This window comes from Salvia miltiorrhiza, chromosome 4, assembly GCF_028751815.1.
Source record: "Salvia miltiorrhiza cultivar Shanhuang (shh) chromosome 4, IMPLAD_Smil_shh, whole genome shotgun sequence".
NCBI classification, from domain to species: Eukaryota; Viridiplantae; Streptophyta; class Magnoliopsida; order Lamiales; family Lamiaceae; genus Salvia; species Salvia miltiorrhiza.
The window spans coordinates 54,016,513-54,044,161 of record NC_080390.1 but is presented as its reverse complement, the minus strand read 5'-3'; the positions used below and the strand labels follow the sequence as shown (position 1 = coordinate 54,044,161).

General features: G+C 37.4%; 3 protein-coding genes across 9 annotated transcripts; 2 read left to right on the top strand and 1 right to left on the bottom strand.

The window, feature by feature from the left end:
- Positions 1-342: 342 nt before the first annotated feature.
- LOC131023626 (uncharacterized) lies at positions 343-12,950 on the top strand. The gene is made up of 6 exons (XM_057953169.1): positions 343-450; positions 530-592; positions 9,092-11,737; positions 12,096-12,439; positions 12,597-12,790; positions 12,907-12,950. Exons 1-6 carry the CDS (start codon positions 343-345, stop codon positions 12,948-12,950), a joined length of 3,399 nt encoding a protein of 1,132 aa, XP_057809152.1.
- Positions 12,951-18,001: 5,051 nt separating this feature from the next.
- On the top strand, positions 18,002-22,532 carry LOC131020653 (65-kDa microtubule-associated protein 3). 3 transcript variants are annotated; one of them, XM_057949618.1, is made up of 13 exons: positions 18,002-18,188; positions 18,794-18,877; positions 18,986-19,192; positions 19,315-19,557; positions 19,915-20,124; positions 20,193-20,348; positions 20,476-20,635; positions 20,820-20,971; positions 21,063-21,150; positions 21,240-21,313; positions 21,408-21,482; positions 21,580-21,829; positions 21,912-22,532. In XM_057949618.1, exons 2-13 carry the CDS (start codon positions 18,839-18,841, stop codon positions 22,334-22,336), a joined length of 2,079 nt encoding a protein of 692 aa, XP_057805601.1. In that variant the 5' UTR covers positions 18,002-18,188; positions 18,794-18,838; the 3' UTR covers positions 22,337-22,532. The 3 variants fall into 3 exon arrangements, with proteins under 3 accessions (XP_057805601.1, XP_057805600.1, XP_057805599.1); XM_057949617.1 differs by having other exon boundaries at positions 18,003-18,188; positions 18,799-18,877; positions 21,574-21,829; XM_057949616.1 differs by having other exon boundaries at positions 18,003-18,188; positions 21,574-21,829.
- A 1,819-nt stretch (positions 22,533-24,351) lies between these two features.
- LOC131020682 (protein DOWNY MILDEW RESISTANCE 6-like) lies at positions 24,352-27,120 on the bottom strand. Of its 5 annotated transcripts, none has more exons than XM_057949658.1 (5): positions 26,918-27,120; positions 26,568-26,781; positions 26,242-26,489; positions 25,833-26,163; positions 24,352-24,678 (listed from the first exon to the last, which is right to left on the bottom strand). In XM_057949658.1, exons 1-5 carry the CDS (start codon positions 27,043-27,045, stop codon positions 24,448-24,450), a joined length of 1,152 nt encoding a protein of 383 aa, XP_057805641.1. In that variant the 5' UTR covers positions 27,046-27,120; the 3' UTR covers positions 24,352-24,447. The 5 variants fall into 5 exon arrangements, with proteins under 5 accessions (XP_057805641.1, XP_057805642.1, XP_057805643.1 ...); XM_057949659.1 differs by having other exon boundaries at positions 26,568-26,778; positions 26,927-27,084; XM_057949660.1 differs by having other exon boundaries at positions 26,568-26,778; positions 26,930-27,084.
- Between the last annotated feature and the right edge of the window lie 529 nt (positions 27,121-27,649).

Here is a 27,649-nt window from a genome sequence, read left to right as displayed (position 1 = left end):
CGTCTTGTTTCCTCACCCAGATGTTACATTTCCTCTGCAACCTCCTGAATCACAGAACAATTCCCCTCACAAGGCTTCTCTGCCACTGGTCCATGATATTCTGCATGATGAAATCAACTCTTTCTTCAAGCAGGTAATTATTGCTGGATCAATAACATGTATTGTATTAGAAGTTTCACTTGGCGATATTTTAGATCACATCCTGAGATTGGTATAAAAGAGTTACTTTTCTCAATAGTATTAATGCTATCGTTTGCAAACTTAGGTTGCTGCAGAGAATCTCGCCCGGAAGCCTTATATTAATTGGGCTGTTAAGCGTGTTGCACTGTCCCTTCAAGTCTTATGGCCTCGTTCCAGAACAAGCATTTATGGCTCAAACGCAACAGGTTTATATCTCTGCCATCTAGCGATGTGGATCTTGTGGTTTCTCTCCCTCCTGTGAGGAACTTGGTGAGAATATGCCAGAGTTGGTGAAATTTTTCTAAAAGATACAATTTAGTCAGCAGACTTAGTTTTGGTAAATTTTCAGGAACCTATCAAAGAAGCTGGTATTTTAGAGGGACTCAATGTCATCAAAGAAACATGCCTTCAGGTAGGCAGGATTACACAAACTACTGTTTTGTAGACTTAATTGTTTAATAATCTAGTCACGTTATTCAAGAGTGATAACTCCAGTCTTCCAGATGCTTTCTGCACAATGTGCAACTCAAGTCAACTTTGAGCTTACCAATAGTGGTCAATGAGTTTAATCTTTTTAACCATCTAGTGGCTAGAGTGGTGCATGTTGAACAAGAATCCTAAATACTGGTTTTTTTTTTTTGCCGGAAGGTCCTCAAGTGTCATACCATGATTGATCTTATGTTTGCTAATTGGTATACTTTAAGGTTGATTACTGCATGCGAGAGGACAAGAAATTTAATTGGAAGAAATTCTCTTTCAAAATAAAATTTTACTCTCCTTTTCTCTTTTGTAGATGCAATTCTAAGTTTCTCTGGTGATTAATCAGTATTTTGTTTCTGTCTAGGTAGATTGATTAGTCTTGTAGAACTTAGAAGAAGGCCTGAATGGAAAGCAAAATCAGCGGCAGCTGGCTAATTCTCCGTTGCAAGCTGCGGATAATTGGCTAAACTTGAAAGGGTGATAGATAAAAGGGTTTAGTGTGCCTTTGTTGTTTATTGGCTAATTCTCTGTTGCAAGCTGCGGATAACTGGATAAAAGGGTTTAGTGTGCCTTTGTTGTTTCTTACACTCTCTCCTTGTTGGAGTGATAGATAAGATGCTCAAATTATGAGAGACGAAGAAATATGCTAGGTTTCTATGTTTTGTATGATGCATCAAGAGCTATATGCTATATCAACAAGAAGTAGACTTAAATATTTATGATTTAGTGACTTCAATTCTTTTGTTATGAGCACTATCAAATTTGTTTTTGTGCTCGTATTTCATAATGATTGTCTTAAGACCACTATTTCATTCATATCGCCTTCTTTCTTATTTTCTCTTGGCACAGGTTGCTTTCAAAACAGGTGATTGACCGATGGGTTTTTGGCTACCGTGAGATTTTGGGGGAATTAAGAATAGTGAGTTTGTTGAGAGGTTCAAGCAGAGCCTGATATGAGTTCCCTATTTCTTTTGTTGGTTTCTCTTGGTACTCTGAATAGGCTCATTGAATGTTAACAAGACATCTCTAAAATGTTCCTAGTAATATGTGATGTTTCTGGAGCCTTGCCTTTTAAGTTCAGGCACTATAGCTTTTGCATAGCAAGTTGAAATCACACTCTAATACCATTAGTCGACTTGCATAAGCATAATACAGCTCCTTTTTTGGAGTACAGATGGTTTTATATAATCTCTGAACCATTAAAGTAACTCCATACCCACTAATCCCTCGCAAGAGTAACAATACATTTTGTTAAGAAGCTACAGGAGTGGGCATATTAAGTGAAGTCATTGAAAAGGGTGGGGTAAAAAACTTATTAGATATTGATTTTGTAAGAAAGAAGTGATGCTCATGGGTATTGGCATTGGGTGATCAAGTGCACCCAACTCTGGTGGCTATACAACAAGTTTTGTTGCAGATTTTGCTCTTTATACTTTTTAAGTTATTTTTCTGTTTTATATTATTACTAGTATTCTATATTCCAGACAATTCAATTTAATACTCCCTCCGTCCGCCAAAATTATGTAAAATTGCTTGGGCACGGGATTTAATAAAATTAGTGATGATTTTGATGTAGTGGAGAAATGGTCCCACCACTTTATGAGATGTGTGGTTGAGATTGAGTTTTGAGTGGGTTTTTTTGTAAATAAAGAGTGTTAGTAAGGATAAAATATTAAAGAAAATGGTGGGACCATTGCCATAAAAGGAAAGTGACATAATCTTGGCAGACGCCAAATATAGTAATTTTACATAATTTTGGCGGACGGAGGGAGTATTATTTTCATAAAGATAACAATTTTTTTTCTGAGCTTGCACTGAAATTGAAAGCTTATTGGTCGCTGGGAGCCTTAAATTATGTAATTATGTAAATTATAGTTGCCACATATATGTGCACCAGATTGATATTTCCTTCATTCTTTTGGTTTGCTGCACCATTTCATTGTTTTTTCATATTTGTTGTTGTTTACGACGTGTCTGAGGTTCTGGGTATAGAATTCGTGCTCATTGGCCATTTTTTGTTGTTGTTTACGACAAATATGGTGAGAAATGAGAATGAATTTGAAACGTTAGATTTTCAAATTTCTATCTTCTCCTCCATAAAAGTTATATGCAAACAAAAAAGATGAGACAACATCTCTATAACCAATGAAGATAATAAGATGAACAAAAAAGTTATATCCTTCTTGTTGAACTCACTCTGACTTAATCTGAGTTTTCTTTGGTACTATTCGCCTTAATTCACTGTTGGAAGAGGGTTGTACATTTGAATAGACAGTTTGAAAGCTCTCAACCTCTACCGACCCGCTCGCAACAATAGAAGGGATCTCCAAATGAAAGAATATGTTTTTTTATCATCCTTGTCTCCCCACCAAAAGTTAGCACAAAGACGATGAATCTCATCACAAATGGATATCGGAAGTTTAAAGCACTGCATAAGGTAGGAACTGCTTGAATGACCGCCTTGATCAGGACCTCTTTATCCTCGCCTGAAAATTCTCTTTGGTTCCAAATATGATTGATTCATAATTTTAATCTTGTAAAATATTTTATCTTATCTTCATTAGCATATAATATTATATATGTCAATACAATTATGAAATGAATAATAATTAATAATAATAATAATAATAATAATAATAATAATAATAATAATAATAATAATAATAATAATAATATATCCAAAATACTTGGAGGGCATCTTAGTCATAAATATATTTCATATAATTTTAAGGATACTATGACAGCTATAATACACGTGTGCACATATTATTTTATTTGTCTAATTAGATTTATAATTACACAATTTGTTGGGCTATCGTTTTTTGTCTAATTAGAATGCTTCCCGTGCAATGCACGGGGAACATTTAGATGCATAACTTTTGGAAAAAAAATGTTATGAGAGGGTTTTTTTGGTTTGAAGTAAGAAAAATAAAAAATTGCTCCAAAATCTATATAGACGTGGAAAAGAAATAAATAAATACTTAGAAACCCTCAATTGATTTTAAATTAAATTCCTATTAATTTGTGATTTGAAACTACACTTTCAATGAATGAATATATATATATATATATATATATATATAGTGGGTTGTCTAAACGGTTTGGATAAATCAGTATCAACCAAATCAATGTGTATTTAGATTAATTTTGATTTACCAAATACTTAATATTTGGATATTGGACCGATAATGGTAATAGATTTATGAATTTAATCGTTTTTTCAAATAATCAGAAATGATTAGTAAAATCCAACAAAAAAAATTTATTATTATAATTAACCTTGTTAACTTAAAATTAAAAAATACCAATAACCCAACACTCGGTACTAAGGGGGGTGTATTCGTTGTGGATTTCCACAGACTTTAAAAAGTCCATGGATTTTAAATTCCATGGAATTCACATAGATTCCAGACGACTTTCAAAGAATTCGTGGTTGGATTTCACCCCGATTTTCACTGATTTTCGAAAAATTTGGGGGATAATTCTGGAATTGAAATCCATGATGCCAACGCCCGCTGAGTCCCAGCACCGCTGGAAACCCAGCGAGTGCTGGGAATCCAGCGAGCGCTGGAAACCCAGCGAACGCTGGGTTCCAGCGAGTGCTGGAAATAACTGCCCCCGGTTCTACATTGTACGTGGAAGGGAGTCTCGAGACTAAAATATTCAATGATCCGATAACTGGCCTTGTCCGTCGAATCAGAGAGGTTGCTGTGCGTCGCAATGGGAGAATTTTGGTTTTGGGAAACGGTGGTGAAGCTGCGCAGTTTTCAAGGACTGATATGGTTGGCGTTGGATATTACTGATGTGCTTTTCTTTACATTGCTTGTCTAGAATGCTTATGTGATCTGATCGCAATGCTTTAGGAAGTAGAGGAATTAGTAGTTGGATTTGGTGTTGGCCATGAATTTGTGGCAGAATCTGTCCCCCTTTTATTTATCTTTCTGCCATAATGTTCATGTATGTGGTACATTTGAAGAATTTGTGGAGTTTTTGTTCGCCATAATGTTCATGTATGTGGGAACCAGCGCACGCTCAAACCCAGCGAGCGCCGGACTTTCTCAATGGGTGCTGAGTTCCGGCGCTCGCTGGCTTCTTGGCCGCGGGCGCTGGAACTCAGCGCTCGCTTAAAACTTCATGGATTTCAATTCTCGTGGTTCTTGGCCGGATTTCGTCGTGTGTATTTTTTGGATGAAATCCATGAAAGTCATTCCGGATTTTAAGTCAATGGAATAACGAATACACCTAAATTTGTATGGACTTTTGTAATAACCCGCTCTTTTAATTATATAAAAACCAGTAATGCGATAATTATTTATTGCATAATTCAGTAATAAAACCCAGTGGCTATTTAGGTTGATAACAGGCTTATCCGCTTATGATTTTGAATTATATTTATATCATTGGAAGTAGAGTTATTATTATTATTTTTTTTTATGTCTGTTATCTTCGCGTGAGAAAGATAAGGATTATTGAGACAATTAATAATCTTTATTTTAGATTTATAACTGACTTAGTAAAGTCAAGTTATTTATTAGAAATGTTATTTCTATTATTATTTTTAATTACTTTTATTATTTTACTTAAGTCGTGGATTATTTCCGACTTGTGAAGTTAATTAAATCTACGGATTTAATTTAGATTATCTTAGCAAAGCAAGAAATAGATAGCAGATACACATACACATGTACAATATTACAGATTTAGAATTCCCAACACTGAAGGATTTCCTAATATATCCACCAAATCTTCTATTCCTATATCCTGCAACTCTATTACAGAACCTACTCTAGTACACAATCTGCCAACAAGCCAATGAAAGAAAAGAAGAGAGAGATATGAAATGTGTGGGGCTGTGCAAAATCTGCAGCAGCCTCCAATTCCCTCCAATCCCCTTCTCCCTACCTCTACACCTATTTTCTTAGCACACTCAAGTGCACCAGCAACCTTTGCCTTCTTAGCCTCAACTTCAGCCAACAAACCACATTCATTCTCTTCCATTTTTCATGTAGAATCCACCAAGGAGCAAGAGGAAACCGTTCATTGCTCTGCCAGCAAACCTCAAGGGGTAAGCTCTATTCAATCCCTCCACCTTTTCCATTTCCCACCTGTATTAATGCAAGAACAACAACCGGGTTATTTTCAGATTCCATCTCCTCCCATTTATTCAACAACAACAGCCAACCAACAAGCTAGATACTCAAGGTATTTATGCGACCTCAGTTGTTCAATCCAGTTTGCATTCATACCATCAAACATGATCAGATTCAAATGATAGAGGACCTATATAAGCATAATGGACTTAGCAGCGAAGTTACACTTCATAATGCAGAACACCAGTTACATTTATTTTATGTAAGAATTTGTGTGTAGAACTCATAGCAACCCACATATGCGAATGATGATTTATGGCATTTCACGGCAGTAGTATGATTCATACATTGAGATATTACCATTGTACATAGAACCAAAGCCATGAGAACCCCCACCCCCTTAACAACTAGAAGCTGAAGTAGAAGGGAGTAGAACTTAGCTTTTAGAAAAGAGGGGCGCTGCCCTGCTTAGTCAGGCCGAGAAACGACGTCTGGGCGGCGACTCGCGGGGACAGCAGCATCGACGGCGTCGAGCGGTGAAGGGCAGGCGACTCCTGACCTCGGCGATGGCCCTCGCCGATTCTGGAGTAGCAGCATTCGGCGACGTAACTTTTACCCGAACCCAGCAGCAGCGTGACCTGGCTCGAACCTTCGACCCCGGAGAAAACAACAGCGGCGGACCCTTCTCAGCTCACCGGAATTTCAGAGCACAGCGGCGTTGAGCTGAGGCGGCATCATACTTAGGAATGAAGAGCTTTCTTCGGCCCCTCCATAGATTGAGAGAGAGAGACGACTTGGGAGAAGAGGAGCAGGGAAGCTGGTGGTGAGAGGCCGACCCATTCGCCGGAGCTTTCTTAATGAAGGATGAGCGATCGCCGTTCACCAGAATTCCAGGGGCGGCGGCGGCGATTTCTAATTTTGGGAGAGCTAGGGCTCGATTTGGAAGGGGGAGAATTAGGGCTCAATTTTTGGGTGGCCTCCCCTAAATCTCAGAGGCAGCAGCAGAAGCTCGTGCCGGCGACGAGAAGGCGATGGAGCTTAAGGTGTCGGCGGCGGCGACGGCGGCGAATCTTCGAGGAAAAAGCAGTAGTGCTGCGATGTGTGTTCTAATTTTGGAGTGAGGAAGGTAGATTGAGAAGAGGAGGAAGCAGCCGAGAAGCGGCGCCCTCGGCCGGCACGGCCTCGCCGGAGCCGTTCGCGGCGGAGCCGGCTGGGAGGCGGAGCGAGAGAGAGAGGCGTGTTCTGAGTTTGAGAAGAGAGAGGGATCGAGTTGGGGATGAATAAGGGAGAGTTGGGCCACTCCATGGGCCTTTTCTTTTTAATATATTTGGGTCTGCATTTTAAATTGTTTTGAGCCTCCTTAATTATTTCGTTGGGCCGACTGTATTTGATTATTTGAGCCCAATTATTTTAATTCAGTAAGTGAGCTGCTATTTTAATTCTATTGGGCCAAGTTCATTTTAATTATATGAGTTGCATGCCCTTAATTGGTTCGTTGTGGACTAATTATTCATTTATTGATTGGCCCAGAATTATTTAATTATCCAGCCCAATTTGCTGATTCATTCACTTGGGCCATTTATTATCCTCATTTGGGCTGCAAATGTATATAGTAGTGAGCTGCCATTATTTATTTATTCAGGCCCACTTTTACTTACTTAATTATTGGATTATTATTAATATTCCTAACTACCTTTAAGCTCGAATATTTTTTTTTTCGAGATTACTAAGCGAATGAGCCGACTTAGCTATTTTCTTTTAATCGATGAAATAGAGCGAGATCTTTTAATACCATGTAAGTTAGAACACCCTAAGACGAACGGGTTAGTCATAGTTATTTATCCGATCGTACGAGACGAGCTTCAGTTAGTTATCTTGCTTAATCAATCCGATAGTTGGGATTAATAATAGAATTATCAAGAATAATAAATCATGCATAAGAGAGTCATGCATATTTAATTTTGTATTCTCATTATTTGAGAATTCTGCTCGAGCAAATATCTTATTTAAATTCTCGCAATAAAGGTCAAGCGCGAGAGTAATACCTAGACGAGAGCTACTGCATCACAACTAGAGCTATAATCAGGTGGGCTTACTTTCCAAATGTATACTTGAGTTATTAAGCTCTAATGTTTCATGAATTGAAAACTGCTTATCCAATAAATATTTTTGTGCGCTCTGTTATGTTTAAGGCTCGCAATTCATGGATCGATCGAGGTTCTCTTATGACCTAACACGTTGTTTGAGAATTGTGTACACTTGTTAGTTGTTTCGGTGGGTTGATCTCCATCGGGCACTAATTCATGTCAGAGGCGTTATAAGGGTGCTTGGCTGGATGTGTTCCGGAGCATGTATCATGTAAGGCCTGCCTGGGTAGCGTCCCGAGGTCAATTCAACTTGTCTGAGTTACGTCCTCAGGGCAAGTGTCATGGGAATGAGAGATCCGTCGGTGGCTAAAAGGTTCGGGATCACAGCGAGTAACAGAACAGAGTGTGACAACAGCGCGCTCATAAATCATAAATGCCCTAAAATCAATTTGTTTAATCATAAATTCCCTAAAAATTGATGAAAAAAAAAATAATAATCAAAAGTACCATTAGCTAATAGTGTGTCTTCTTAGAGGGGTGTATTCGTTGTGGAATTTGATGGATTTCTATGGATTTTAAAAGTTTGGGTGTATTCGTTCCAGACTTTTAAAAGTCTGCATAAATCTGGGTGTATTCGTTCAAGACTTTTAAAAGTCCATGTAAATCTGGGTGTATTCGTTTCAGACTTTTTAAAGTTGTAACAGCCCGACTTCCCAAGGGAAAAAGAAATAGGAAAAATAATGGAAAGTCTTAATCAACCAGAATAAACTTGACAATCTACCCATTAAATTGGGTATTCATATTCCAAAGAGATAAGATGAAAGGGGGTAAATTGAAAGGCCTTAAAAGTTGCCAATCAAATGATAATATTCAAATTCAGGATCACATAAGTTTAGTTTCATGCTTCAGATAACCGACATTTCTTAATCAAAATACTTGAGAGTTCAAAGGTCTAGGCTCAACAAAAGATATCGTTTAGAGTCATAACATAAAGGTCTTAAGTCAAGAAAATGAAAGACAGATAAAGGCTAGTACTACAGCGGAAGTCAAAATACGGAGTTGAACCCTAGCCTCAGCTCTCCCCGTCAGCACCAGCCAATGAACCTGAAAAATATTTGAAAATATTTGGGCTAAGTACTAATGTACTTAGTGGGCTGAAATTTTTAAAACATTTCATAATTCGTAAGAGCAGTTTATCCAATCATTCATGACATAACAGAACAGAGTGCTTTCACTCATAGCTATCTTCCCCAGGGCCTTAATTCCAACTTGCTTTGCCTTCTCCCAAAGAAGACTGATGCGGTTCTTGTCTCTGACTTCCGACCTATTGTGTTGGGAAATTTCCTTTTCAAGGTCATCACCAAGATTCTTGCCTCTAGGTTGAACGAGGTAGCTGCTGTTATTGTCTCGGCCAATCAGTTTGGGTTTATCTCTGGGCGTTCTATACAGGAATGTATTCTGCTGGCCTCTGAAGGAGTGAATTGCATGGAGCGCTCAATTCAAGGGAGGAACATGGCTCTTAAGGTAGATATTCGGAAAGCTTTCGATACCCTGAATTGGGATTTTGTGGAGGTTGTGCTGGATTGCTTTGGTTTCCTTCAAACTTTCAGACACTGGATTAGAGTTATTTTTCAATCTGCCAGAATTTCGGTTCTCTTTAATGGAGAGCAGCATGGTTACTTTGGTTGCTCTCGAGGGGTTCGTCAGGGAGACCCTTTGTCTCCGGTTCTGTTTGCTTTGGCGGAGGAGGTCCTCAGTAGTATGCTCTCGGACGCTGCTGATAGGGGATTCATTGCCCGTATGAGGATGTCCCGCTCTTTGCTTTTTCCCTCTCATCTCCTGTATGCTGATGATGTCCTTCTTTTTTGTAAAGCTACTTGGCGCAGCTGCAGGATGATTGAATCGATTCTTCATATATATGCTTTGGTTTCTGGACAGTTCTGCAATAAGGCCAAATCCAAGGTTTTCTTTGGCAAAGGTGTTTCTGTTCAGCTGAGACGTCGACTACAGCGGGATCTGGGTTTCTCAACTGGTTCCCTTCCTTTTATCTATTTGGGAGTCCCCATTTTTGCTGGTCGTGCTTCTGCTGCCCGTCTTATCAGCACTCGTGATCGCATCATCGCCCATTTTCCTAGATGGCAGGGCATGCAGTTATCTATGGCGGGCCGTCTTTGCCTCGTCACTTCAGTCATTCAGAGCGCGGCTGTTCACAGTATGCTGATATATCGTTGGCCAACTAAGCTTCTTCATGATTTGGATAGAGCTTGTCGGTCGTTTATTTGGACTGGCTGCACTACTTCTAGGCCTAAGTCATCTGTGGCTTGGAATCGAGTTTGCGCCCCCAAGACTCAGGGTGGGCTTAATGTGAAATCCTTTACACACATCAGCCAGAGTTTCATGTTGAGGTTAGGCTGGTTGCTGATTACTGCGGACTCGATGGGTTTTCAGTTGTTTCGCCAACGCTATCTGGATGCGTGCCTAAGACCTCGGTCCCCTTGGTTCTCTTCTACGATTTGGTTGGGCACCCGAGCTGCTATCCAGACTCTCGTCAGCGACACTCATTGTTCTATTGGTTCTGGTTCTACTATTCTTTTTTGGACTGATAACTGGTTAGGGTATCGTCTGGTTGATAGAATCGGCATTCCGGATACTTTTCATCATGCTCTTTTGCAGCCGATCTCGGATTACTACTTTGATTATACCTGGCACTTTACTTTGAATTTTTTGCAGATCTTTCCGGATATTGCCTTTGATATTGTCTCGGTTCCTATTAGCGAGGGAGAGGATCGAAGAGCTTGGACCCATTCTCATTTTGGTGAGGTCTCCGCGTCGCTTGCTTCGGATCATATTCGTCCCTGCTTTCCGACCGTTGATTGGGGTAAGTGGATCTGGGCTCCGTTTATCCCAATGCGGCGTTCCATTGTCACTTGGCGGGTGATTCTGGGGCGTCTTGCGACTGCTAGCTCTCTTCGTCGTTCGGGGCTGGTTGGTCCGGGCTGGTGCCCTCTCTGCCGGAATGCGAATGAGGATATTGATCATCTTTTTTGGGACTGTACTTTTGCTCGACAAATTTGGCGCTCCCTTTTCGGCTGGTTCAGGGTGGATAGTCCGTTGATTCACGACATTGGGAGTCTGCTTCTCTGGGCAATGAAGGTGCAGACTAGCAAGCAGGTTGTAAATCTTTGGCGAATGGGTGTTATGTCCACGATTTGGAGCATCTGGAATATTCGTAACAGAGTTGTATTTGATGCGGCTTCGGTCTCTGAGAGGGCACTTTCGATCCAGATCAAATCTTTTATTTTGGAAACTTCCCAATTATGTACTGGTGAGATGGCTAACTCTGTTGAGGACTTACTGATTCTTCATGGTCTTGGGGTGCCAAGCAGACCTCGTCGCCCGACCTCTTTTGTTTATGTTTTCTGGATTCCGCCTCCGACTCCTTGGCGCAAAATCAATATTGATGGCTCGGTTCATGGATCCCCTCCTCTGATTCACGCTGGTGGAGTTATCAGAGATTCTTCTAGCGTTCTGGGTTGTTTTCATTTCTCTGCTGGACGTGGTTGGGCTTTTGAGGCAGAGCTGCTTGCCCTCATCATTGCTTTGGAGCAATCTGTCAATCATGGTTGGAGACACGTTTGGATCGAGACTGACTGCGCTTATTTGGTGGATCTTTTCAGTTCTCGGTCAGACACGGTTCCTTGGAGGTTCTTCAGCCGGTGGCGTAAGGTTCTCTCTTCCCTTGCTGGTTTTCATTTTATTATCACTCACATCTACAGGGAAGGGAACCGGGTTGCGGACTGTTTGGCTTCTTCTGTAGCGGAGGAAGGCTATTGGAATTTTACGATCCCGGATATCCTACAGTTGGTGAAGGATGACAGGCGGCAACTTCCTTACATTCGGGTTGTCAATTGAGGTGTTCTTCTTTCTTGGGTGTTCCTCTCCTCTTTTCTTGCTTGCGTTTTGTTTGTTTCGTTTGTTTGTTAGTGATTCTGCCTGTCTGGTGTGATGACTTCTCCCTTTCGCACTTTCTTGCCTCTCTTACTTCTTTGGTCCAGCTTGGTCTCCTTGGGGCACTGGTTTGTGTTTGTTTGGGTTGTTAATCTGGTTCTTTTGGTCCTGCTGTCCGGGTGTTGGGAAGGTTTCCAAAGTTTGGGTAGTCACACTTGGCGGTCCTTGCTTGTCGTGATTTGTCCGGTTGATGCTAGCAGGAGTGTCTTCACTGCGATAAGCTTATTATCTTCTCTGGTTGGTATTGGAGTTTGCTGCTGGTCTTTGCTCCTCTGATGGATCCCTCATTATGAGCATGGGAAATCACGCGGGAAAACTTGGGTTACCACCAATGGTTTCATCCCGTGATCTTGACCTTGAAAAGCACGTTTTGAGCATATGCTTAATAAGTTTGAGAATTGATTATAAAAGTAATTGCTTTAGGAGATTCACTGCTAGCGGAGAACTGGGTCTGATCGTCTTGTTTGGTCTTCTCGCTGTGATGTCCCTTGTTTTTGTTCTTCCCTTCATCTGTGATGGTTGGATCTTTTGCTCCTGGGTTTGGTTGGTGCTTGTTTTGAGGTTGTGCCCCTCTGGAGTTCAACCTGTTCTGAAGTTTGTTTGGTGGCCAGTTTGTCTTGTTTGGTTGGGTCTTCCCTCCATGGGCTGGGGCTCGTTTTGTGGTGTTGTCCCCTCTTTTTCCTTTTCTGTGTTTGTTTGCTCTTTTTTGCTGTTTCGGTTTCCTCTTCCGTTGGTTCTTGGTTTTTGGCAGATCTGCGCTTTTTCCCGTTTGCACTGATGCGGCGTCTCCAGTGGTTCCGGAGGTGACCAGTGCAGGGAAGATTCATGATGCGTTCGGTGGGCATCCTGTGCTGCACGCTCGGCTTGGTCCGGCCACTGCAGATTTCTCTGGATGGCCAGTGCAGCCCCCTCGGGTTTTGTTGTTGGCTCTTTTGTGCTTGAGCTGTGTTTCTTCCGGCTTAGGGGGACGAGTCGCCGATGGGTTTTGGTTTGGCCGTAATCTGTGGCGGCGAATTTCCCGTCCCCCTGAACTGTGGTTTTGTTTTTTGGTTTTTCGTTAGGTCGTGTTGCGCCTTACATTGGTCCCTTGCTGTACTGCTTTTAGTTACACCGGTTTTGTAACAAATTTTCTTTCTTTCTTTTCAATAAAATTTTCATTTCAGCAGCTTAGAAGTTCCTTTACTTTAAAACCTTCTAAGTTATGTCATGAATGATTGGATAAACTGCTCTTACGAATTATGAAATGTTTTAAAAATTTCAGCCCACTAAGTACATTAGTACTTAGCCCAAATATTTTCAAATATTTTTCAGGTTCATTGGCTGGTGCTGACGGGGAGAGCTGAGGCTAGGGTTCAACTCCGTATTTTGACTTCCGCTGTAGTACTAGCCTTTATCTGTCTTTCATTTTCTTGACTTAAGACCTTTATGTTATGACTCTAAACGATATCTTTTGTTGAGCCTAGACCTTTGAACTCTCAAGTATTTTGATTAAGAAATGTCGGTTATCTGAAGCATGAAACTAAACTTATGTGATCCTGAATTTGAATATTATCATTTGATTGGCAACTTTTAAGGCCTTTCAATTTACCCCCTTTCATCTTATCTCTTTGGAATATGAATACCCAATTTAATGGGTAGATTGTCAAGTTTATTCTGGTTGATTAAGACTTTCCATTATTTTTCCTATTTCTTTTTCCCTTGGGAAGTCGGGCTGTTACAACTTTAAAAAGTCTGAAACGAATACACCCAGATTTACATGGACTTTTAAAAGTCTTGAACGAATACACCCAGATTTATGCAGACTTTTAAAAGTCTGGAACGAATACACCCAAACTTTTAAAATCCATAGAAATCCATCAAATTCCACAACGAATACACCCCTCTAAGAAGACACACTATTAGCTAATGGTACTTTTGATTATTATTTTTTTTTTCATCAATTTTTAGGGAATTTATGATTAAACAAATTGATTTTAGGGCATTTATGATTTATGATCAAAGGAAGCTAATGGTACTTTTGATTATTATTATTTTTTTCATCATTTTTTAGGGAATTTATGATTAAACAAATTGATTTTTTTTTCATCAATTTTTATTAGAAGAAAATATTTTTTAGGGCATTTATGATTTATGATCAAAGGAATAACAAACTTCAAGATATATCGAATCCAATTTGGGCCTCAAAAGAATAATAGCCCGAGTGTTTCTATTGGGCCAATTTTAGCCCGTAACTAATCACGTAGTTTCTTTTTCTTTTTGTGAAAAATGTTAGTAACAAATACCGGCAAAAGTCAAGTAACAAAAGGTGTTTTTTGTTTTTTTTGCACCTGCGACCTCCTGTGTGTGAATAGTGAGGTCTCGAGTTCAAACCCCACTGCTCCTCCTCTCCAACTCTCCCAAGTAAAAAAAAAAAGGTGTTTTTTGTTGTTGTTGTTGTTGTTGTTGTTGTGTTGACGAAAAATGATACTCTCTCCGTCCCTAAAATAAGTTCATCTGAAATAAGTTTTAAGGAAAAGTGGTAAAGTGTATTGATAGTAGAGAAAAATGTATTGATAGTAGAGAAAAATGTGTTATATTAATTAGTATTGAGAGTGGTGAAAATGTGAAAAAGTATTATAATTAAGTATTGAAAATGATGAAAAAAAGTGAAAAGTAAGAATAAATAAAGTATTATTAGCGGTGGAGTAATTGTCAAAAAATGGAAAGAAAGAAATAGGAACTTATTTGATGGACGTTCCAAAAATGGGTTATTGCCAGAAAATACATATACTTTGTCAATTTTCTGGTTTATATCATGACCTTATAATTTGGCCAGAAAATACATCAATTTTCAATTTAATTGCAATTATAACATGACTTTATAGTCTGGCCAGAAAATACACCAAGTTTCAATTTATTCTCAATTATAACATGACCTTGTAATTAATTTAGTATAATAATACCAAGTTTAATACATTAAATATTTTTAATTTTATTTTCATCTCACAATATACTATATATAAATACATATATATTTGATAAATATACATCTATATGTAAATAATATATAATATTATTTACTTTTTAACATAGTTTCTATTATATACGTACGTAATTTTTTTATTGGTCCTAATATTTTATAATTTCATAATTTAAATAAATAAATACTTATTATTATATATATAATATATTAATAGACTATTAAAATCATATATATATATATATATATATATGGTGTGGTTCTAGAGAGAACTACATTATATGTGAGAACGTGAGAACCATCAAATCTAATGCATTCACTGTAAAAATTAATGCATTCGCTGTTAAAATTAATGCACTAAAAAAAATAAAAAAAAAATTGCTCCTTTCAGGATTCGAACCCAGGATCTGCATTCATCCAACAAGATGATACATCCACCGTAGATCTTGATGATCGAATGGCTGAAAATGGTTATGCGGTCTTCTTTTATATATATATATATATATATATATATATATATATATATTGATGGCTTAAAAATACATACATACATGCATATATATATATATATATATATTATGAAATAATTATTATGAAATAATTAATCATCTAACTTATTTTTTATAAAAATTAATCAATCAATTAAGAATATTATACATAACAATTATAATATATATATATATATATATATATATATATCAACAAGATATTATATTGATGGCTTAAAAATACATACATACATATATATATATATATATATATATATTATGAAATAATTAATCATCTAACTTAATTTTTATAAAAATTAATCAATCAATTAAAAGTATTTTATACATAACAATTTAATATAAATACAATAAATATTAATACATCTATGATGAAAATAAATCTAAATAAGGTCATGTTATAATTGAGAATAAATTGAAACTTGGTGTATTTTCTGGCCAGACTATAAAGTCATGTTATAATTGCAATTAAATTGAAAATTGATGTATTTTCTGGCCAAATTATAAGGCCATGATATAAACCAGAAAATTGACAAAGTATATGTATTTTCTGGCAATAACCTCTTCCAAAAATGAAAAATATGAACTTATTCTAGGGACGAAGGAGAAGGGAGTATTTTTTAAGTTGGCTGACAAAAGGTATTAATTTAATGGGCAAATAGCGTTAAAATACCCAAAGTTTCGCCGAATTCGCGAATTTCCCCTGACATTCAAAACATGGTATTAAAATTCATGAAGTTAATGACGAGACGTGGTTTTCCCCAGTTTTTTATCGGCGTCAAACTTATGATGACATGGCAGCCGGGAATCCACGTAGGATTAAAATTCCGGCTGCTCAAACGACATAGTTTAGCCTATCACCCTAAAACGACGTAGTTTTATATTGAATTGAAGGATTTAAAGTAAATCAAGTACTAATTTCTTCTTCATTCCAATTTTAGGGTTCATGAGTTAATAGCCATCAATCAAATTCAATGTCTTCGTCATCTACAAGCCGTCTGAACTCGAGCCACGACGGTCGAGTAATTTGTGGCCACGGACTCCCAGCTACAATGCATGTATCGCACACTGAGAAGAATCTCGAGGGGCGATTTGTTACATGCCCTCATACGCCGGTAAGTTTTAATGCTTGAACTGTGGTTTTTGGTGCGCTGGAAATGGTGGAATGATTCACTTAGATTGTTCATCATGTAGTCGTGTGGGTTGTGGAATTGGATTGATCCCGATCTGTCTCCATACTACAAGCATGCATTCAATACCTTGAAGCATCATAGGAGTTCTCAATTTGCAGAAACAGAGCATGATGGTGGAGAAGATGATATTGAGATGAAGTCAATGATAAGAGAAGTTCAAGTAGAACTCAATCAACTGACATTGAAGATAAAGAATATGTATAGATTGGTTGTTGTGTTTATGGTTTGCTTTGTTGTGTGCATTGCTTTGAAATGAAAGTTAATTGTAAGGAATTAGTTCTTCCTGTTTTAGACAACTATGTATCCTTATTGGCTTAATGAAATGAAACTTTTCTTCACCAATTTCAGAGTATATATTGATTCATATGTATGCAATAAGCGAGTTTAAAAACCATCACTGATAACTAACATAAATATGCAAGAAACCATTCCAAACTGTCAACAAACCATCATTGATTCATATGTCTTTGCAAACTGACAACAAACTATTCCAAACTAGCAAGAAATTTTGTGATTCATATGTCTTTACAAACTAGCAACAAACAAGCCATTGATCATTCTAAACTGATACTAGAGTTCAAGTTCAAGCCTTCAACAAAAATTCTAAACACTATAGCTTTCTAGCTAGCTTCCCATGTTGCCTGGTCCAGAATTGCTTGCGACTGTTGGTATTTTTACTTCTCAAGTTTTTACCTTTTAATCCTAATTACAGCCATGTTATTTTATTTATTGGTTAAACGACGACGTATGGCTCCAGTGAGCTCTTGTTTTATGACTCAACATTAGTCATTCCACGTATGTGCCACGTCGAAACCATTAGTGGCCGGAAAACGTAATTAGGGGAAAATTAAGCATTGGAACCACGATCATGAATTTTAATACCATGTTTTGAATGTCAGGGGAAATTCGCGAATTCGGCGAAACTTTGGGTATTTTAACGCTATTTGCCCTAATTTAATTATATCCATTACCTGAGGCTGAGTTATAATTCAAAATACCAAGCTATGTTTTATTTTTGCAGTAAGATTCGCATATTTTGCTTTTGATTCTCTAATTAGTTATGTGGTTGATTGCATAATCTTTAATCTTAAAATTATCTAATGTACAATATATTCCTCTTACTTTGTTTTTTCTTTTGTCAAAGACATATTCGTTTTTTTACATAGATGATGAAGATATTTCAAAATTTCAAACTAATCTTTGCTTTTATATTTCTTTCCTTTTGTCAAAGACATATTCTCTTTTTTATCTCTAAGAAATTGATTATTTCGCAACCGAAACCTAAATACAAAAGTAAAGAAAAAATAAAAGCAGAGATTAATTCGAAATTTCGAAATTTAAAATTTCACCTAAATTTAATAACCATGCAAAAAAATCTTCTTTGAAATTCAAAATGGTGTGCGGACCCCACAGCACAGGAAGCTTAACGACCAAAAACGCTCTCTTGGACGCTTCCTTTATCCGTTAAAAAGGGAAAAAGATAAAAATAAACGATTTTATTTTCGTGACCATTTCCCTCTCAATATATTTGATTCAAAAACAAGCGTTACCTATTTCTCTGCGTTTCTATACTTCCCTCTTTCGCAATCTGCATACGAATAATTCGTTTTCAGAGAAAATTTCTGCTCAATCTGCCACAAGTTCGACCCGCAATTGCAACTGTGATCGACCGGTTTCGAGTTCAGGTTTGCTTTTTTGATCATTTTTTATTCTGAGACGATCAGTGGAAGAAAGGAGTTATGTGTCTAATTTCTGGATGTGGAGTGAAATCACTAGTGTGACTGCTGTTGATGATGGCGATTGTGTGGAAATTTTGTGTTTTTGGAACTGTCGGTTGATCCGGTGTTATTTTCCCTCTCTTTTCTTTTGTGTGGATTATTGGTTTGAAATGCGCCTTGAATTATCTGTCGTGATGTTATGGTTTGTGGAGAATTGATTTCTCTTGACATTTTCTCTTAGCATTTCGATTTTTTTTTTCCCTGTTATGTTTGTTAATTTCACGCCTACTTGATCATATTATATATATTTGTACAGTATACTACCGGAATGGGAATTGCATGTTATTGAGTCGGAGTGAGTACTATAATTTCTCTTCCTATTATTTTACCACTAATTTTTCTGTTTCTGAAATCATTTTTTCAGTTTTCACTCCCCCTGATTAAATGTCTAGTCCCGTCTCAGATTTCAGCTGTTATTTGGGGCTGTATGATGTAATCAAAGCTTCGGCACTCATTTTTTATATGGTTTTTTTCTGACCTTGTATAGTTTTCTTTTTTGGGACTCTTGACAGAGTAGGCTTGTCGCGTACGACCAGTGTATTGATCAAGGTTTGCCAATGGAATCAACTTGTGGTTCTCTTTTGTTAGAGCTTCAGGTGATCTCAGATGATATTTTCTTGTATATCTATGAGTGATATGGATTTGTGGAACTTTGTTACCTGACTTACAAAAATATTCACATTTGAAATGGTTACCGCGATCAGAAAATATGGGATGAAGTTGGAGAGGCTGATAACGATAGGGACAGAATGCTTTTTGAGCTTGAACAAGAATGTCTGGATGCATATAGAAGGAAAGTGGATCAAGCAAACCGTTCAAGAGCTCAGCTGAGGCAGGCAGTTGCTGATGCTGAAGCACAGCTTGCGGACATTAGCGCTGCATTGGGAGACCGACCAGCTCATATAAAGAAGGTGAAAATGCACAGAGCAGGAAAATAAAAAAGAAGCCAACTTTAAAGCCTTCAGTAATTATAATTGAGAGGTTTTAGATCCTTTATATGCTTCATAAGTAGTTAGTTTGCTGTTTGAAACAGAGTTCTGGGAGCCTGAAGCAAGAGCTTGAGACAATTGTGCCTCAACTGGAAGATATGACAGAGAAACGAAATGAGAGGAAGAACCAATTTTCAGAGCTTCTGAAACAAATTAATAGCATTTCTAAGGAGCTTGCTGGTTCCACGGAAACATGTCTTGATGAAATGTCTATTGATGAGAGTGATTTGTCAATAAAAAAGTTAGATGATTTACATACTCAGTTGCTTTTGCTGCAAAAAGAAAAGGTGCTGCTCTCCTTCTCCACTTTTTCTTTATGCTCTTATCATTTGGGTTGATGTTAGAGCTAATTGCCACTTAACGGAGTTGTTAAGAGACGATGATACAAAAATGATGGATCTATTAAGTTTTCAACACTACATAAAATACTGCAGGATTTAGTCTGGACAAGAAAATCTACAAAATGTCCTTTGGGTTAAATAAACAACCACATAAAACATGGGGCTCAGTTTTAAATGAAACTATTACGATTCTTGATCTGGTTTGGAAGAATATAGATCCCATCGTGTCTTGGGGCCCTCTGCTGCAAGTGAGAGTTGACACCAACTTCATTTTCTTATTGAATTCAATGATTTTTTGTGCAGGATGAACGCCTAAAGCAGCTGCTTCACCTATTGAATATCGTGAATGCTCTGTGCTTGGTGCTTGGGATGGACTTCAAATCAACAGTTTGCAGTGTGCATCCGTCTCTGGACAATGCGTGTGAGAGAAAAAGTATAAGTGCGGATACAATTCAAGGTTTATCTGCTATGATATGTAGGCTTAAGAATGTTAAGTTGCAGCGCATGCAAACGGTATGCTTATTTTAAAGTCAACTTTCTTTGTAGCAATTTATCGTCTCTCATATTGGTTGCATTTTCAGCTTCAAGATCTTGCAATGACCATGGTAGAACTCTGGACTCTGATGGATACACCAGTTGAGGAGCAACAAATGTTCCAAAATGTAACATGTACTATTGCGGCTGCAGAAAATGAAGTAACTGAGCCCAACAGTCTGTCTCTGGAGATAATCAATGATGTAATCTTTCTATATCTCCTTTCATATTATTCAGTTGTTTTTATAAGGCACTTTATGTGGATTTTATCCATACATCGTGCCATGTTTTCATAATCGGCCATGATGTACTGACATTTCTTGTCCATAGGCTGAGGCAGAAGTTATGAGGCTGCAAGAAATGAAAATGAGTAAAATCAAAGAAGTCCTTTTAAAAAAGAGATTGATTTTGGAGGAAATTTGCCAGGGATCACACATGATTGTTGAAGGACAATCTGGAAAAGATCTTTCTATAGAATGTATTGAGTCAGGTATAGCTCCTAACCAATACACTGTTAACAGGCTAAGGATTTTTTGTCTTTTTTTTTATAATGTTTTTTAAATAAGAGGCAGCAAAACTGTAAATATTTGCATTTCCTGTGACCTAGTATACTGAAAAGAATAGCAGGTGACAAATGGCCATTTCCATCTCCCCTTTTTCTCTCAATCTTGCAGGGATAATCAATCCATCATATCTACTTGAAGAATTAGAGGCACAGATTTCCAAGGTTAAAGAGGAAGCTTTCAGTAGAAAAGAGATTCTTGAAAAGGTCCAGAAATGGTTGGCTGCATGCGAAGAGGAATGCTGGCTGGAAGAGTACAACAGGGTTAGTCATAATGTTATGTCACTCATTTTGTTTCAGTACATAAATCTGGCCCCCTCCTATCGTTATCTCTCTTAACGGTATTTATAAATAGGATGACAATCGTTATAACGCTGGGCGAGGTGCACATCTTATGCTTAAGCGTGCTGAGAAGGCTCGTGTGCTTGTAAATAAAATTCCAGGTACACATGCTTACTCTTCATCATACTAATAGATTGCAACTGAAATAATTACATATCTTAATCCTTACTTTTATTTCTTGGTGTCAAAGGAATGGTAGACGCTCTGAAGTCAAAGGTAAATGCTTGGGAGAAAGAAAGAAACGCAGAGTTCCTGTACGATGGTGTAAGCAATCCCTCTTGGATTATGATTTCCTTGTACTATATATCTTTGAGATAACATGGTTCATTGATATTGTAATTCTATTTTTGTGATCTAGATTGGTCTAGTTTCCATGATTGATCAGTACAGCGAATTGAAGCGCTTGAAAGAACAAGAGCGTCAAATTCAGAGGGTACGCTTTATACGTCGTTGAAGATAAGAACGCGTGTTGGATTCACTGAAAATGATGTATATATATTAATACTCTTGATGGTCATGTGTAGGATCAGAAGAAGCTGCAAGGACAGTTAATGGCGGAGCAAGAAGCAATCTATGGTTCAAAACCGAGTCCATCCAAGAGCGGGGCCAAGACTTTAAGACCTTCAACCGGAGGAGGCGTGGCTAGTAAGAGGTTTTCACTAGGAGGAGCTGCGCTCCAAACTGCACTCGACAAAGCCACTCCCTCTTCTCGCACCCTTCGCAAGAATAACCCTGTGAAACGCCAGACTTTGAACAACCTTCGCGCAGCTCCCTCTTCTGGTAAAGTTCTTTCACAAACTCTTTATACACATATATATGTGTGTGTGTGTGCTGATTATGATTAGTCTCAACTACACTGCAGTCAAGAAAAACTTGTACAATGGGGCAGTTAAACAGCATTCGAGCAATGCATCAATCTCACATCACCACTCTGGATCATCAGCATTGAGGAAGGCCCTCTCTCCCTTGTCTTCATTATGTTCCAATGTCATGATTCATGAGGATCAGAACACGAAGAGCGCGGTGGGCCAAGGCGCTGAGAGTGGCTACAAAACTCCGGCAGCAGCAACGCCAACGAAGAGGTACTCTGCAAATGATGAGAACAGAACGCCAAAGACAATGCCGGTCCCAGTGCCGGCCACTCCTCCAACGGCGTCTAGTGCTATGCTGACGGCTAAAACCCCCTTCACGCCGGGCGTCCGTGCAGCCGAACAAGTGGAGTACTCGTACGAGGAGAGAAGAGCCGGCTTTGCGGTTGCTAAGACACTCTCCCTTGTTGACGTTTGAAGTTTGGTGTTTTAGGTGCTTAGTTTGTGCAGTCCATCTTATTTTGCATCGGCCATTGATCTATGGCTTTCCAATACTATTCATGCATATAGTTTGAGTTGTTCAAAACCATGATCTGAGTTTGATTACCTCGAAATATTTCACTATTTCTTGTGCCATGCTAACCTTTCCTCTTATAAAGATTTTTTTTCTCTCTTTTTTTTTTTCTCTCCTTTTTTTGGCGGTCAATTCAGTTTTGAAAGTAAAAATAGGTGGTGTAATTTATGATCTTGTTTCGTATACAATTTGCATTGTTATTTTCCATATTTTCATGTGTATATATCATACTTACCTAGTTTATTTTCTTTCCCCATTCCACTTTTATACGGTGACTTGAAATCTCCAAGGTATTAATTGGAGAAAGCGTCTTATCAATTGAATTGTATTTTATTATCCTGTTATATTTCCGGAGTTGATCGGAATTTTGATAACATAAATTATCAATAAAAGATTGAAAGCCAAATTGTCAATCTTTAAATGTCGAGATAGTTAGTATAAGAAAGTCCTATACATTGCCCTCGAAACTCACTAAGAGGGTGTTTGGCTAAGCATATTTTAAAGAGCTTATAAAAGATGTTTCAAGAGCTTATAAGATGTAATTTTTAAGATCTTATAAGTTGTCAAAGTGTTTGGATAATTGAGCTTACAAGCTAGAGAGAGAATTTTTTTTTGCTAGAGAGAGAGAATTTTTTTTGCTAGAGAGAAAATCGAAGAAAAATGAACTTGAATGATATATGATGAAAATAATAAATTATAGCTGAAAATATTTGTAAAAAGATTGTTGCATATGAGATTATAAAAAAATAAGTTGGGGGTAGAGGAACTTATTTTTTGGGGAGCTTATAAGCTCTTGGAGCTTATAAGCTGTTTAGGAGCTTATTTTGCCAAAAACTTTGAAGGAGCGTATAAGCTCCTAAACAGTTTATAAGCTGTTTTTTAGACAAGGATTTACTAATAACTTGAAAATTTACAGACAATTAACTGTAGTAGTGGCAGATTAAGTTTGATTTATGTATGGATATTATTTTTCTAATTCTAGTGATTTATATATTTCCCAAGTGACAAAAATATATTAAAACCAACTTTTGCAGTAGATTAATTTAGACTCGAGTATTTATAGTAGTTCGAAATCATTTATAATTCGATTGGTGTTTACGAGGAAATACATGAAAACAACACAAAATCGCCGGCATATATACATATATTCTCTAAACTTTAAAGTCAAGATTCTTAAAAGGTCTTTTTTTTTACGATTTAATTTGATAATAAAAATTATTATATAATAATTTACACCAAATATTGATAATTCAACAATTTTTAAAAATTGAAAAAAAAAAATATTTCGTTGGGATTTAAACCCCTCGACTTGATCACTGGAGTATAAGACAACATTTTCTCCACAGTGCCACGAAGACTAACCCTATCTTTGATTTAAGTTAATACTTTCTCTCTACATGAAAGAACTTTCTATTTTATCTTTTCATAATATATAATTTTCTTTTACTTACATATTACACTCCATTATTCATAAATATATTATTTTTCACTATTTTCAATATTAATTACATTATATTTTCGTCGCCCGTAATACGCTCAAAAATGTTTTTATCATCCTCAATACATACCTTTTTTTTTGTCCCCAATGAGACACCAAGTGGTGCGACCTCCTGTGTGTGAACAGTGAAGTCCCGAGTTCAAACCCTACTGCTCCCCCTCCCCAACTCCCCCAAGTCAAAAAAAAAAAATACATACCTTTTTTTAAAAATTCTAGTATCATTTTCTATTATGAAATTCTTTCATAAAGAAAGGAAAGTATTTTTTATAACACGTTTATATTGGTTTGGTGGAATTGTAGTGTCAAACGCAGATGTAGACGATCGGTGCATGCCGACAATGGTGATGAGAGAGAGAAGTCCGTTTTCCGTCGACACGTGTACCCATGTTTTGTGACACCTGTACACCACATGCTACAATAGTGAAATGAAGGAACACCCCAATTTATTCTTAATTTAATTTTTCATAATCTAATCAGCAATAGTAATTAAATTTTTCTACGTATATAGAAGCAGTAGCTAGTTCTTGAAAAACTCGAGACAGTGTTTCTGGTCCAAGTCACGACTCCAAAACGTCTTATAATACTCGGCGTAGGTGAAATCTTTATACGTATTCCCTCCCAGCGCCGCCGGAGCTCGGATTCTGGCGGCGTCGGAGGGGACCAGGAACGAAGCTACCGACAGCCTCGGCTTATGCGCGTTCACAACTGCGCGATGCCACACGCTTTTGTACTTGCCGTTGCTCACTGCCTGCACATAATTCAAACTCATCTCATCTTCATTAATATCATCATCTTAATTACTCCGTCTGTCTCACGAAACATGACACAATTTCCTTTTTGGTCAGTCCCACGAAGCATAACACGTTTTTAAAAATGGCAAAAAATTTACTCTTCATTCATATTTTCACTTTTTCACCTACCACACGTAACATATAAAATATCAATTTCTTAATTCTCGTGCCGAAAAGAAGTGTGTCATGCTTCATAGGACGGAGGGAGTATAAAGTTTGAAACATCTATGCTATGTGTGTAATTAAAAGTGATATATATAAAAAAAAGTGATCCAAATAAATACATTTATTTATTTAAAGGTTATGGCAAAAAAATAAACAAATTTTGAAAAAGAAATTATAGTTCTCCTCTAAACTTTTAATTAAGTCAAAAAAATACATAAATTATATTTTTATTGCAATTTTCACTTAAGCACTCAATTAAACAGTCAAAACGGAAATATATTAACTTTTTCCTTCTTAGACCTCCGAGCTTCTAAATACGCCTCATCATCATAAATTAAACCAACATCAAGTGATTTTCCAACTGCCAACTAAGCTCTAATTTCGTTGAAAGTCAAATTTAGATGAAAATTCGAACAAAGATATAAATTTATGTATTTTTAAAATTAATTAAAAGTTCAGATGAAAATTATAAATTTTTCTAAAAAAATTGTAATTTTTTAGCCATAACTCCATTTATTTATGTATAAAATTTACAAATTATTTATTTTCATGTAGATCGATCGTCAAGGTTCACGATAGTAATTCATTTTTTTGCTGAATAATTCATGATGTAGAATTTATATTCCGTACGCGACGAAAACTTCATTTTTATACACTCGAATTCACAATTCATAGTGAACTTTATTTTTATATATTTGTGACGTCCAAAAATACATCACATTAATCAAGATAACCGTGACGAAAAAAATATGCGAAATCTGTCGGGAGGAAGGAGTGTTTATTTATTTAGATTCGATTCATTTTGATAGTAAAATAAGAACACAAAATAATACTTATATATATGTAGCAGTTTTTTAATATATATATATAATACTTCTTTCTATGAACAAAGTAGATCATTATATAAAGATTCATTTGAGAGGACATAATAATTATGAAGTAGTACCTGAATCTGATCGCCGATGTTGATGACGAAGGCGTCGGGGTGCGGCTTCACCGCCAGCCACTTGCCGCCGTTGAGAATCTGAAGGCCGGCCACCTCCATATCCTGCAGAAGAATCGTGACGGCGTTGGGATCCGTGTGCGCCGGCAATCCGTACGTTAGCTCCGGCTCCGGGCAAGCCGGATAGTAATTCAACGCCATGTGCTGCCCTTGCTCTTCCCCTCCCAATATCTTCTTCAAACACTCCTTCTCCAATCCCAAACTCTCCGAAATCGCCTCCTCCAATCGCAGCCCCAGCTCCCGGATCTCCCTGCAGTAACCGCTCACTACTTCCCTACCAAATCGAAATCAAAACTAATTAGCTCAATTTCTCGCGAAAATCCGATGATTAATGCAGCAATTAATTGATTACTTGAAAGATGAGGGGGCGGTCGGCCACTCCGGCACGTATCTATCCAAGGGGTAACAATGGAGCCTGAGATAATCGCGCCAGTTGTGAACAGTCTCCTTGCTCACATTGAAGCTGGAGGAGAGCCGCATGGTTCTAGAAGGATCGTCGGAATACAGCTTCATCTTATCCTCCACGCTCAAACCGAAGAACTCGTGACTCGTCGCCAGAATCCGATTCACCGCCTCCTTCGACACTCCGTGATTAATCACCTATTAATCACCGATTCACGAAATCAATCCAACACCGATCAATTGTATTTGTATTCACAGAAGCATTGATTAATTCACCTGAAAGAAGCCATAATCGCGACAGGCTCGGCCGATCTGGTCGATCACTAGGCTTCGATCCTCGCAGCTGAGATCGATGAGAGGAATGTTATCCAACACATCTACTTGGCTCAGATTTGGCCTATCCGATTCGCCGCGGATATAGCTCGCGGGGAGGCTCGAGAATCGGGTGCCGCTAATGATCTTAGTAGCCATGGAAATCAAACCGATCGATCTGCAAATAGTTTTAGATCTAATTAACTAAGCATTACTAACTAATTTGGTGCATATTTGCATGTGCATATCCACATTAATTATTCAATTCTTAGCAGAAATCAGCAAGAAATAAAGAAACAGAGAAATTGAAGTACAGTGAAACCTGCTGCTGCTGCTCTTTTGTATTGCATTCTACACTCAATTGCACATGAAAACGCAAGTGGCCTCCAACCCATTTAAATAGACGAGGCGCAGAAAATGATACTCCAAAGATAAAATACATAAAATAAACTCGATTAATATTATTAAAACTCGTTTCTTAAAAAAATACGAGCACTGTTTGAAGATGGAGGGAGTTTACTTGTAATTTTATGAAGCAATTAATTGTGACGACAAAATATGGATGTAATAATATTACGTCATGTTTGATGGCGTCATCTTCCTTGAAGGAGTAAAACTATTTCTTCATCAGGCTTTCCGTGTTTAGACTGTGTTATATTTTATTGACTGTGTTATATTTTATTGTATGGTGAAGCAGGTGCCGCGTCTCATGCATTGGAGCTCACCACCACCTCTATTTCATCGTTTTGCGATGCATAATAAATTTATTTTCATATTCACGATTAGGTTAGATTCAGTAGATAAAATGAGTTGACGAAAATTGTTAAAATAATATTTAAAAATTAAGTAGGTATAGAGAAAGAATATGATGGATGGGCATATACATTTGTAATGAGACATTTTATTATGGAAAGTGTGACATTTGTAATGAGACGGAGAGAGTATCATTTATCACTATTATTATTATATTTTAAATTGTATCATTTCTCCACTCACAAATTAATCAACTATTTTTATTAGAACATGTGTCGTTTCTTTCTAAGATT

What these genes read in the sequence shown, in the direction of transcription:
- LOC131023626 (XM_057953169.1), top strand. Translation starts at nt 343, where the DNA reads ATGGCCTCGTTCCAGAACAAGCATTTATGGCTCAAACGCAACAGGTTT. An exon ending in GGCAACTTCCTTACATTCGG is followed by an intron (nt 11,738 to 12,095) that starts GTTGTCAATTGA and finishes TTGGTATTGGAG; the next exon opens with TTTGCTGCTGGTCTTTGCTC. An exon ending in GGAGTTCAACCTGTTCTGAA is followed by an intron (nt 12,440 to 12,596) that starts GTTTGTTTGGTG and finishes GGTTTTTGGCAG; the next exon opens with ATCTGCGCTTTTTCCCGTTT.
- LOC131020653 (XM_057949617.1), top strand. Translation starts at nt 18,839, where the DNA reads ATGGAATCAACTTGTGGTTCTCTTTTGTTAGAGCTTCAG. An exon ending in GGCTGGAAGAGTACAACAGG is followed by an intron (nt 20,972 to 21,062) that starts GTTAGTCATAAT and finishes ATTTATAAATAG; the next exon opens with GATGACAATCGTTATAACGC. An exon ending in AAGAGCGTCAAATTCAGAGG is followed by an intron (nt 21,483 to 21,573) that starts GTACGCTTTATA and finishes GGTCATGTGTAG; the next exon opens with GATCAGAAGAAGCTGCAAGG.
- LOC131020682 (XM_057949658.1), bottom strand. Translation starts at nt 27,045, where the DNA reads ATGTATTTTATCTTTGGAGTATCATTTTCTGCGCCTCGTCTATTTAAA. An exon ending in CAGCAGCAGCAGGTTTCACT is followed by an intron (nt 26,782 to 26,917) that starts GTACTTCAATTT and finishes AACTATTTGCAG; the next exon opens with ATCGATCGGTTTGATTTCCA. An exon ending in ACATCGGCGATCAGATTCAG is followed by an intron (nt 24,679 to 25,832) that starts GTACTACTTCAT and finishes AATTATGTGCAG; the next exon opens with GCAGTGAGCAACGGCAAGTA.